This window comes from Crocuta crocuta, unplaced genomic scaffold (assembly GCF_008692635.1).
Source record: "Crocuta crocuta isolate KB4526 unplaced genomic scaffold, BGI_CrCroc_1.0 scaffold56, whole genome shotgun sequence".
NCBI lineage: Eukaryota > Metazoa > Chordata > Mammalia > Carnivora > Hyaenidae > Crocuta > Crocuta crocuta.
Genome location: NW_027531334.1, coordinates 6700521 through 6713018, shown reverse-complemented (window position 1 = coordinate 6713018; position 12498 = coordinate 6700521). Strand labels below are relative to the sequence as shown.

The 12498-nt window shown below is 37.9% G+C and overlaps 2 protein-coding genes across 3 annotated transcripts in view; one reads left to right on the top strand and one right to left on the bottom strand.

Moving 5' to 3' along the window:
- CIP2A (cellular inhibitor of PP2A) overlaps positions 1 to 1661 on the bottom strand; it is a 34879-nt gene extending 33218 nt beyond the window's left edge. The window contains exon 1 of the mRNA XM_077771799.1: positions 1501 to 1661. Coding sequence (XP_077627925.1) covers positions 1501 to 1602 — 102 coding nt within the window. The 5' untranslated portion in view covers positions 1603 to 1661. The remainder of the gene's footprint in view (positions 1 to 1500) is intronic.
- Positions 1662 to 2013: 352 nt separating this feature from the next.
- The window catches only part of DZIP3 (DAZ interacting zinc finger protein 3), an 89190-nt gene continuing 78705 nt past the window's right edge, over positions 2014 to 12498 (top strand). For both annotated transcript variants that reach the window (XM_077771797.1, XM_077771796.1), the window contains exon 1: positions 2014 to 2108. The gene's annotated coding sequence lies outside the window, so the exon portion shown is untranslated. The remainder of the gene's footprint in view (positions 2109 to 12498) is intronic.

Here is a 12498-nt window from a genome sequence, read left to right as displayed (position 1 = left end):
TCTGAACCTCCGAGAAGGGACCACCAAAAAACCTTATAGGGGACTGGAAATGTTCTGTATCATGAAACAGGTGGTACCTACTCGCCTATACGCGTATGATAAAAACTCAAGCTCTTCATTTAAGATTAGTGCACATTATTTCTCATAATCAGGTTATCTCTTTAAATGGCAGAAGAGTTTTCAGTAAACCTCTTAAAAGTTCAGGAATGCAGTATCAAGCAGTTTCTAAGCCTCAAATTTCTTTTAGTCTCTCAATTCACTATAACATGGCTCTCATATTCAAAGCATATGTTTCTGATTACTATTTAAAATGATGTATTCCTACTTCTTAACACTGCTTACTCTGTGGTTTCTACAGCCCACTAGCACACTGTTCTATTCTAATTGAGGCTCAAAGCCTTAGCATTTAACAGCTAACACTATTAATTTTGCAGGGATTTGTTGAGGTAATGAGTGAAAAAAGAAAATGTACTTAGGAGATGGGCACCTGAACTCCTAAGAAGGAACATCAGTGAAGCTGGAGGAAACAAAGGCACATTTAATGCATTCCAGTATCACAACAGTATCATCCAGATTGATGTTGCTGTGCTATTCACAATAGTCTTTTCTCTCCAGTAGTAATTTACTAATCTTTGTAATTTAGCCTTTATCTCATAGAGTTAATATAGCTAATAGAATTTATTTTAAAATTATGTTCAGTTCTATGTTAACAGAAGCTGTGACTGAGAGAATTAAAATAAGCTTTGGCTTTTTTAACTGAGATTATTGTTAGTTGTAATTTCGTGAACGTCCAAGAAATGACAGATTAAAAGCCTAAAAACAAACAGGAATGCAAAAAGCTGTCAATAAGTGATCTAGCCACAAATTGGTGGCAACTAATAGAAAAAGTGAAAGCCTTTTATCAATTTAGGTTTGAAAAACTGTGAACAATATATTTTGTTAAAAAAATTATGATTACTCGGAAATTGCTTTTTATCCCAAGAAAAGTTTTGAAATGTATACATTTTTCAAATTCGAGTTCAACATGAGTTACAAGAGAAGTAGTAAGCAACTGGTTCAGATTGTAAACTGCCGAAGGGACAAGGAATAAAACAAGTTTTAACCATCACCTTCACCCTTGAGAATTGCTGTGTATTCTGTAAGAGTTCTGTTGCGATGGAAAAACCAAAGCGGCTGAGGAGAAGAAAGATACAGCTCTGAACTTTCTCCTCTACCAATCCCCCAAAGAGCCTAAATCCCCCAACGTTTCGTCCCATCCTCCCTCTTCCTAAGACTTTGAGTATGTCTCTCTTCCCTCTAGCTGCAGCCAGCCGAACGCCGATGGACTCGGGCGGGGTAAAATGAGTGGGAAGTCAAAGCTGCCACTCGCTTTCCTTACTGATACAAAAAGACAACTAAGGTAGCGAAGGGCAGATCTGCTGCCACTACACCCCGGCCACACCGTGAACTAAGGGTTTCTACAGAGAAGCCTACTGAGTCTCCCATCCGTGAGTCCCTCACCTCCAAGTGCCGCAAAAGCTGGGTGGCATTCGCCTCCGATTTAACGGCTTTATACTGACTGATGGTCAGGAGCAAAGACTTCAAGCAGGCGGTGGAGTCCATTGACACTCGCCACAACCCTACCTGCGGCCACTACCACCCGGCCGGCTCCGGCCTCCAACTTTCGCGGCGCTTTTTTTGACTTTTCAGCCCCACCCCCGAAGTCCCGATGCTTCCGGTTCCGGTAGAGTTCCGGAAGTCCCTAGGTACCCGGGGGAACCGTTGTCAATGAAGAGAAAGGAGACGCGGGAAGGGTCGAGCGGGTCTGTGGGTTCTCTTTGGGGGTTGGGAGTTGTCCTTCCAGAACTCCTTTCCCACTCCCCCAACCCACCGTCCTTAGATGAGAAGCCGCGAGCTTTCAACTCCGAGATCCCGTGGAGACGATAAATCTCGCGAGATATGCGATTGCGGCTCCACTTGTAAAGGGGCGGTTAGGCGCAAAGGGGTCGGCGTCTGTCAGAGCTCTTAGTTTTCCTTTGCTTCTTCGGCTTTCGTAATAGGTGGCCGGTTTTTCTTTGTGCATGAACCTCTGCCTGAGAAATGGTCGCTTCTCCCTAAGTCTAGACACGGTGAGGAGCTCTGAGGAGAATCTTGGCCTCTAGATTTTGAGGGGGCCTGGGAGGGACCTCTTTAAATATTTTTCCTGCGTCCACCCATTCTACCCAGAAATGTTCGTTTCTCAGAGTAAGCCTATGGTTTTGGGGATTCTTTGGCAAAGTAGTCATGCCGTTAAGGTAGTAGTCAAAGTTATTTCAGAAAGCTAGCTCCTGGTGACTTCTGGGCCAGGTATTGCTGCGGAGAGTGTTCTCAGTAGCGTCAGTTTTTGTAAGTGAAGGTGTCTATTTTTATCTGGCATGATCAATTGCTTTCTAAGTCTCGGTGTCTTCTATGAAAATGGCACTGTCGTTTTGCGTTTTTTGTAAGATATAATATCGTGCATGTGTGTATAATGAAATGAGTTGCTGATTTCTGGAGCTTTTTTGCTTGAAGTATGCTAATGTTGAATTAAGCTTTAAAAACCCGTTTGGAGACAATTGGAAGAGCAAGGCGCATGTCATTTTAATTAAATCATTCGTCATTAATCATGTTTTATCAATTCAAAAAAGTATTTTTTTACATTACTGCATTTTAAAAAAGGATTTCTTTCTATATTAGAAGTTTTTAATTAAATCTGAAAGCTTACATTAATCTAGCCAATAGAGACAGGTAAAAAATAATTGGATAATTAATGTATATATACATTCATTCATTCTTTGAACAGTTAGTGATTGTATAACATGGGCTAGAGGTCTCGAGAACAAAGAGGATGAAGTATCCCCTGCTGGGAAGCAACTGTCTAATTGGGAAAACATACTAAATAGTATGTATGGAATTCATGTAAGTTAGAGGCACGATGCAGTTATGTTGACAAGTGAAGCCGGGCTGTATGTTTACAAACTCTGGTTCCACCTTTTACTATGTGACCATAAGGCAGATTCTCTCTGCTTCACTTTCTTAGATAAAATCCAGCTAACAGTAGTATCTGTTTAACAAGTTCAGTAAATAATTCAGTAAATCATTGAGAGCTTACAGTGTACCAGGTGCTTGTCTAAGCACTAGAGATTTAGTGAATAAAACCTACCTTATGGAAATTACAGTCTGATAGGAAATAAACGGTTTATAAGAGAAGTGAGATGGGGAAAAAATTAGCAGAATTATTCTTGGAGAATAATGGTGGTTGAGAAGAAGGGAATTGGGAGGTCAAGGTAGAGAAAGTACTATCTGAGAAAGTGCTTCAAGGTTGAAAGAGAGAGCCCAGCTCTCTAGGGGGAAAAGTAAATAGAAAAGCAAGAGAAGAGTCCTGAAGTGGGACTGTGATGTGTGTCAGGAACAGCAAGGATGCCACTGTGGATGGAGTAGAGAGCGAGGGTGAGAGTAGCAGTAAAGATGAGGTCATGCCAGGTGGTGCAAACCATTATAAAGTGAGTTAATCAACTTACAAGAGTTTAGAACAGTTGCCTGGCATAATTACTTTCTCAGCAGGTGTTAGTTACATCTTAGTTCATTAACACAGGCAGTGATAACCTTTTGGTTAGTGTTAGACTTTTCACTAATAATGACAAGTGCATCATCTTCATACCATTCTCAGCCAAGAGAAGAGGTCAAAGCTGCTATTTGTAAATGCCATCTTTCTTTACAATCTTGCATTTTAACATAAGTAATTATACGAATTTTGTGTTCTCTTCTGTAAAATATTCATTTTAATATAAATGTCTTTCTCAAAAAATCTTTTTCAAAAATTGATGTTGGAAGTTTAGTAGGATATACCATGATGGTAACCATGAGAAGCCTGCAGAGATACTTGCACATCCTAATATGAGAAACAGAGTCTTATTTTAGGCACCAAACAATGGGGAGGAGGAGGAGATGATGGTGATGAAACTGGGTCCAGATGACTGAAGATTTTATTGTTCGTGATAACTGTATTCAGTGATGATCTCTGATTTTAAACTGAGGCCTGTTCTATTTAGGTTTGTGTTTTAGATTGATTACTCTGGCAACTGGGCAGTCTATGATTTTGAGAACAGTAAGAGTAGAAATAAGGAGAATATTTAATTTGTTGGAGTCTTTCCCAAAGATTACCAGGGTAATTGAAGTGCAGATAACAAAGAGGTGAAAAATTGGAGAAATAAATAGGTGAAATAGATAGGATTTAATGACTTATTTCAGACATGAAGAGAAGGATGAAACTAGAAGGGACTCTCAAGTGTCTAATTGGGGTCATTGAGAAGTTACAGATACTGCTGAGGTAGTTAATAGTATTCAGGTTGTATTTCATGTTCAGTAAAATTTTATATAATTTATCTTACAGTCTTGTATTAATTTATTCCAGGGCATTATATAATTTTTGTTAATGTGAGGGAGTTCTCTTTTTCTCCTTTAAAATTTTGTTATTGCTACTATAAAAAGATGCTGATTTTTGATACATCTTTTATCCAGACCCTGACTAAAATCTCTTATTAATTTTTATAGAATTTTGCTTACTCTCTTAGACTTTCTTGCTATATACCATCTGCAAATAATCATTTCATCCTGTCCAGTATTTGTTGTCTTTATTTCATTAGTGCAAAAAAATGGAATAATCAGGGTGATACTGAACATCTTTGTCTTATGATTTAATTGACTGAGAATGACCAGTATTTTAACACTTAGTATAATTTGTGCTATTGACTTGTAATAGCCTTTCAAATGTTTCGATTTCCCTTTATACGTGTTGTATTTAAAGATTTGCCAAAGTGTCTACTTAAAAAAATTATCAAATATCTATGTTTATAGATCTCATTTTTCCACTTAAACATAAGGCAATGTATTGTGTTGCTTTTTTGTTCTTGGGATAATAGTAGCTAACACTTATTGAGCATGTCAGAAGCCAAGCACTATTCTAAGAATTTTATACTTAATAATTATTCTTTATAACAACTTCATGCTTTAGGTACTATTATGATCTCTATTTTATAGGTAAAAACTAAGGAGAAGTGACATAATTTGCCCAAGGGCATACAGATAATAATAACAAACCTTGTATTTGCTATAATGCAAATATTTTATTCCGAATTTTATATTTGAAATTTTTCCATTAATTTTTTCCTTTTTCTTTTGGAATTTGGGTTATATGTTACTTTTGAAAAATGAATGGGATGTTTTCTAATCTTTTTTCTGTGCTACAGAATGAGACTCACATCGTAGTCAGATGATCCTTGTAGATTGTATACTACTGGCCTATTAAATAGCTGATTTAGTGGTAATCTTTTGAAAATATTTGAGGTGGTAATATGGTTATATATCTGATCATTTTTTTCTACCTTCTTAAATCTGGAAATAAAAATCTAATATAGCAACTATTTCTTTAGATTTAAAGAAATTTTGATACAGAGTTGCATCAGTATTCTAGTAATTTTCTTAATCTCTTCATTATAGTTTTAAATTTCCTTTTTCATTTAAATGCTACCTATATTTTTCCTTACTGAACTTTCTAGGTTAAACTCTACTTCATTCAACTTTTCAAGAACCAACCTTATTCTTTTTCTTTTTTTTTCAGAATCACTAATTTGACATTTAGGTTTATTAATTCCATCCATATACATGTTTTACCTTTATTCTTTTTATAGTTTTTTAAAGTTGAAGGCTTCAGTAGATTTACATATATATTTTTTATAAAGGATATTTATGCCCACAGATTTTAAAAAGACAGTAGCTAAAGTGAGCATCTGTGTTTCGCTTTAATTTTTTAAATGTATTTATTTATTTTGAGAGACAAAGATAGGAGAGGTATCTAGAATCTCAGGCAGGCTCCACACTTAGTGAGGAGCCAGATGTGGGGCTTGGATCTCACAACTATGAGATCATAATCTGAGCCAAAATCAAGAGTCGGACACATAACCAGCTGAGCCACCCAGGTGTTTCTGTATTTCACTTAAAAACCCAGTTAAATTAATTTAACCAATCAAGTAAAAAAAAAATTTAAATATGAATATTCTTAAAGAGTTTAGATTCTGTTAGACAAATCAGAATAAGTGTTACTAGGAGAACACTTTTAAAAATGGATTACAATAATGTTTATTTCAGAGTTGTGTGAAGATCAAGTGTGTGTATTCACTGTACATAGATACTCAGCCCAGAGCCAGACACATAGGAGCTGATGAAAATTAATCTTATTTTTGATGAAACCAATGTTAATTACACCCAGTTAATTTTATGCAAGAAAATTCTTCATAACCAAAAGCTTGACCTACCTTTTCAGCTAAACCCTTCTTACAAATATATGTCTTTCTGAGATAATGAGTCTTCTTACCTTGGTGGATCAGTTTGGATTTGGGTATTGTAGGCCTTGTCATTGGTGGTGAGAGAGTCAACTGCATATGATGTCCTCTACTCCCTGCTTGATTATTGTCTCTACATGTGTCATGTCTCACCATTCTGTCTTGTTTCCTTTCATTATTGTCTAACAACAGCAATGACAACATTGCTGAAAATATTCCACTTTGGAAAATTTGCTTAGTGGTAACATACTCCTTCCAAGGGTTTCTAGCTGCGTTTCTAAACAGTGTAATTTCTGGCACTGTTACCTGGAAATAAAAGGAAACTGTTGGGTATTTTAATATCTGGAATTTTTTTCCAGGTAAATCCTAACCTGTGCATATTCCTTATAGGTACATTCCAAATATTAAAAGTAAATTAATATATATTCTTTAGGTTTGCTGTGTAAGTCCTAAAGTAACTGACTGGATAGATCTGAGGAGAATTAAAAACCTACTACAAACAAACAAACCTACTCTCATCTAGATAAGATGCTAATTTTGACAAGAATGCTTCCTATTTTGGCAGATTTATAAGGAAGGTGCTGGATGTACAATTCAAGGTTCTTCCTTTCTGATGTAAGCTGCCAGACAGTGCTATAATGATTTTTTCAAGATGGCAAGAGCTGACATATGACAGTGAATGCCCTGATCTTTTAGGGCAGGAAGACTCTTAGCTTACAATAACTTGCAGAGATTTTCCAACCATCATATATGAGTCCTGGTGTTTGCCTAAACAAATTGTATTTCCTTTGGGGTAAAATAAAGACTCTTAGTTTACAGTAACTTGCAGAGATTTTCCAACCATCATACATGAATCCTGGAGTTTGCCTAAACAAATTGTTTTTCCTTTGGGGTAAAATAATGTTTTGGCTACCTGTGTCTAGCTAGGTATGTTCACTTTGTGGCCTTGCCAGGAAGTCAAATAAAAAATTGAAGAAATTAATCGAAAATTAGAAAACCAAATAGTAATTTTGTTCATTCTTTTTTAAAAATATTTTTAAAATGTTTGTTTATTTTTGAGAGAGGGAGACAGCCAGCGTGTGCAGGGGAGGGGCAGAGAGAGAGAGGGAGACACAGAATCAGAAGCAGGCTCCAGGCTCTGAGCTGTCAGCACAGAGCCCTATGGAGGGCTCAGACTCACAAACTGCGAGATCATGACCTGAGCTGAAGTCAGCGCTTAACCGACTGAGCCACCCAGGTGCCCCTAGTTTGTTCACCTTTAACACAGTAACAAAATAATGGTACAGCCTGTTCAAGTGTAACCTGATGGTCCTAGCCATTCTTGTCTACCTAGAGCTCACACTTGAGTAATAAAGACTTTCAGAGTGCTAGAGCCACAGAGCCCCTACTTTACTCTAAAAGCCACCAAGAATGGCCATTGCTGCTTGCCTAGGACACATAATCAGATCAATATGTAAAATTCTGGTTATAAGGCAACTCCCATTACTAAGGTCTTGACTTATTCCTAGAAAGCATCCTCTTCATAATCTTTTAAGCCTTGAAGTAATTACTACTCATAAGGACCAAAACATCTCACATCTCAACTTTAAGGAATTTTTTGGAATTCTTTTGGTAAAATCTAGAAGTGTTAACAAGCAGTACCAGAGTTTACTTGCTAACAGACCCATGAACTTCTGAAATACTTCTGAAGTTCAGTGCTGATGTTTTAAACCAGCCTCTTTTGTTGTTTTGAGAGAGAGTGTGTGTGGGAGTGGAGGAGAGGGGCAGAGAGAGAGAATCTGAGTGGGGGAGAGGGGCAGAGAGAGAGGGAGAGAATCACAAGCAGGCTCCACACTTAGTCTGGAGCTAGACATAGGGCTTTATCCCATGACCTTGGGATCGTGACCTGAGCTGAAATCAGTAGTTGAACGCTCAACATACTGAGCCACCCAGGCACCCTATAAATCTAGCTTTTTAAAATAGCTATCAAAGTTTTACCAAGTTGCATGTTCAAGGTTGTTTGTTGCAGCATTGTTAATAATAGCAAAAGAAAAAAAAGGGGGGGAACCAGAGAGGAAGTGTTTATCAATAGTTGTCTGGTGAGATGATACATTTATACAATGGCATATCACACTGTTTAAGCAATATGACGTGTGTCATATGTACTGATGTGAAAAACACAATATGCCAAATGTGCAAACTAAGCTGCATTTGTGCCACATGGGATATATTTGAAAAATGTGGGGTTTTTTTTGTCCCAGCTCTTAAGCTCATTATTACCATTCCTTTCCGTATGGTAGCAATTCTCCCTCAAGGTAGAGAACTGGAAGAAATAACTGATTTTGCTATAAATGTAAACAAAATTTGTTGATAATAATGGTGGAATGATAGTAACACATAGTGCTTACTATGTGCTGGGTCCTGTTCTATTACATGTTTTAAACATTTAATCTTGACAACCCTGTGAAGCAGGTACCATCTTTATCCTTATTTTCCAGATGAGGAAACTGAAGCACAGATGTTAATTAGCTTCGAGCAAGGTTGCATAGCTAATGTGCATCAAAGCAGTTCTGTAATTCCAGTGTTTCTGTGCTCTTTAATTACCAATGCTATGCAATCTCTCAACTTTTGACATTGATAAAATCTAAATGAGGTACTTTATGTCATTTTTCTTTCTTGTAGACAAATGATTGTAAACATTACATAATACCAGGATAGTCTTAACTGTTCTTCCTCAGAACAATCTGTGTTTATTTAATCTTTTCTTTTTTATTTGTTTTGTTTTGGTTTTTGTTTTTTTGAGGGCGGGAGAGGGGCAGAGAGAAAGGGAGACCTAGAATCCCAAGCAGGCCCCACACGGTCAGTGCAGAGCCAGATGCAGGGCTCTGTCTTAAACCTGAGATCATGGCCTGAGCCAAAATCAAGAGTCAGACACTTAACCAACTGAGCTACCCAGGTGCCCCTAAACTTTTCATTTTAAATCATTTAGTTAGGTGGTTCTCAACTGGGGCGTTTTGTGCCCCAGGGGACATTTGGCCGTGTTTGGAAGCACTTTTGATTTTCACAATAGACCTGAGAGGTGGGAGAGAGTTGCTTTTGGCACCTACAAGGTAGAAGCCAGTGGTGCTCCAAAACATCCTAAAAATGCAGAGTACATCTTCCCATAACAAAGATTCATCCAGCCAAAAATGTCCATAGTGTCAAGATTGAGGAACCCAGATTTAGTGGGCATAAGAGAAGTTCTCACAACTGAATTTCTCTCCTGAAAAATACCTAGTATGTTATTTTATTTTCAAGCTAATAGCATTGTGAAAAGTAAATTGAATTTTAGTGTTTTTGCACACTTGATAACTCCCTTTTTCCATTTGGCATTTTGTGATCTGTAAAGGCCAGAACTGACAAGGGTAGCAAATTCATGGGACATCATCTACCCACACATTGAAATGTGAACTTGTTGGCTAGTTAGAGCCTCTATGACTTAAGATGAGCACTTGAGTGGATTTAAAAAACAGTGTGTTTTTGTATTGTTGAGATGACCAGTGCTGCAAGGTAAATATTTGAATGAATGATTAAACAATTAGAAGCAGGGGCGCCTGGGTGGCTCAGTCGGTTAAGCGTCCGACTTCGGCTCAAGTCATGCAAGGTTTGTGGATTTGAGCCCCACACAGGGCTCTGTGCTGACAGCTGGCTCGGAGCCTGGAGCCTGTTTCAGATTCTGTGTGTGTGTGTCTCTCTCTCTGACCCTTCCCCACTCATGTGCTGTCTCTCTCCGTCTCAAAAATAAACTATAAAAAAAAAAAAGCAAAAAGTGTGCTTGCTTTGATGTGAATAAGCACAGTTTTTAAAGTGGAGGGTGGAGGAATCCTTTTATGGTTAAAAAAAGTTTGCTATAATTTCAGTAGATAAGCGAGAAAGAGGGAGCTGGGAGCACAGAGAGAGCAAGCAGTAAGAAAGGCATTTTATTGTTGGATAAGGATAAGGATGAATAAAGATAAGGATGGCAGGACTTTGTCTTTCAACCAGTAAAACAGCCTGTGGATAAAATAATTTTGGTTGATGGATAAAGATGTGCTGTAAATTGATACTGTCCTTTAACTTGCCCTCTGATCAACCAGCCAGCACCTGAATATGTTCCTGTGGGTGAGCAGTCCCTCAGTTCCAGGAAGGCAGAGTGAATTTTTAGTTTCCTGCTTACAGGGAAACCTAGATGAATACACCAGGGGAAACCAGATTCATCCTTTCTCCCATGTTAACCCTGACTTTAAAGGTTTCCTTCAGCCCCTTCTAGAATGATAGGAACCTCTGGATTATTTTAGAAGCAGTGTGTTAACGTTTCAGGCCAGCTGCTTCCTTTCGGTTGCTAGGCACTTGCTCCTTCCTTCCCAACAGAGGCTGTAAAGTGCCAGCGTCACTGCGGCTGCTGCTGTTGCAGAAAGGTTTGCCACACAAGATCTGCTTAGCTCCTGGGAAACGACGGGGTTGATGATACTCTCCTGGAAAACCTTTCACCACAGAGATTCATCTCAGGTTGTATCTCTAAGCAGACTGAAAAAGCCATTAGCTTTTCTTAGCTCTTAATTCAGGATCCAAATATCTTCTGATTTATTAATTAATACTCTATCCTTTTCTTTTTCATGCTGAACACTGAATAATAGCTTAGCAAAGGCCTTCCATCTTCTCTACCTTGTTGCCAGAGGATTTTCTTCCCTTTTCAGCTTTGTGGTCTTTGCAAACAACTGACCGAAGGAGAACTTATCAGAGGGGGAGGTATCTGTGTCTGGGCTTTTGAATTCTGGAAATAAGGGGATTGCTTTGTCTAGAAAAGGTGTGTTGTTGTATACCCTGTGAGATAATGCCTAACTTTATTAAAATAGGGAGGTTCTATAAACCATAAAAGAAAAACAGTTTGATCACAGTCCTAGAATTTTCAAAGCCATGGCCTTTTTTATACAGCTTTATTAAAGAGATAAAACAGATTTGATCTAGTGTGAAAGAATAACAGCCTTTTCATCATTAACATTAGGTTAGATCTTTCATTGGTATTGAACAGAGAATATAAATTTAAAAAGACATTCTGCTTATTGAGTTTTTAAAAATAAGATTAAAACTATAAATATCTAGGAGAACTGGGTTCTGCATAGGTGAGTTATAAAGACATTTTTGTTAGAGATGGGCAAGAAACTAAGGTGTTAGAAAGCCCTCTTTTAAATGAGGACATTTATTTTTTAACCTTTCTTAGAAAAGTATAGTTGACATTTAATGTTAGGTTAGTTTCAGGTGTGCAACATAGTGATTCATCATCTCTATAGGTTACAGGATGCTCATCACAAGTGTAGCTACCATTTGTCATGATATGATATTATAGTATCATTGACTATTTCTATGCTCTGTCTTTTATTCCTGTGACTTATTCCATTACTGGAAGCCTATATCTCCTACTCCTCTTCATGCATTTTGCCCATGCCCCTTATCCCCTTCTCTCTGGCAACTATCAGTTCTCAGTATTTATAGGTCTGATTCTGCTTTTTGTTTGTTTATTCATTTGTTTGAAGGAAATAATGACATTTCATTTAGCATAATACCCCCTAGATCCACCCATGTTGTGACAAATGGGAGATCTTGTCCTTTTTAACTATTGACTAATATTTCATTGTATGTGCATATGTATATATACCACATCTTTATCCATTCATCTATTGGCGGACACTTGGGTTGCTTCCATATCTTGGCTATTGTAAATAATGATACATTTAGCAGGGGTGCATAGATCTTTTCAAATTGGTGTTTTCAAATTCTTTGAGTAAATACTTAGTAGTAGAATTCTTGGGTCATATGGTATTTCTAATTTTAATTTTTTGAGGAATCTCCATACTGTTTTCCACTAGTGGCTTTGCCAATTTACATTCCCACCAGCAGTGTATGAGCGTTCCTTTTTTTTTTTTTTTTAATTTTTTTAATGTTTTATTTATTTCTAGGAGAGAGAGAGAGACAGTGTGAGCAGGGGAGGGTCAGAGAGAGAGGGGGTCACAGACTCTGAAACGGGCTCCAGGCTCTGAGCTGGCAGTCAGCCCAGAGCCCGACGCGTGGCTCGAACCCACGAACCGCAAGATCATGACCCAAGCGAAAGTCGGACGCTTAACCGACTAAGCCACCCAGGCGCCCCTGAGCGTTCCTTTTTCTC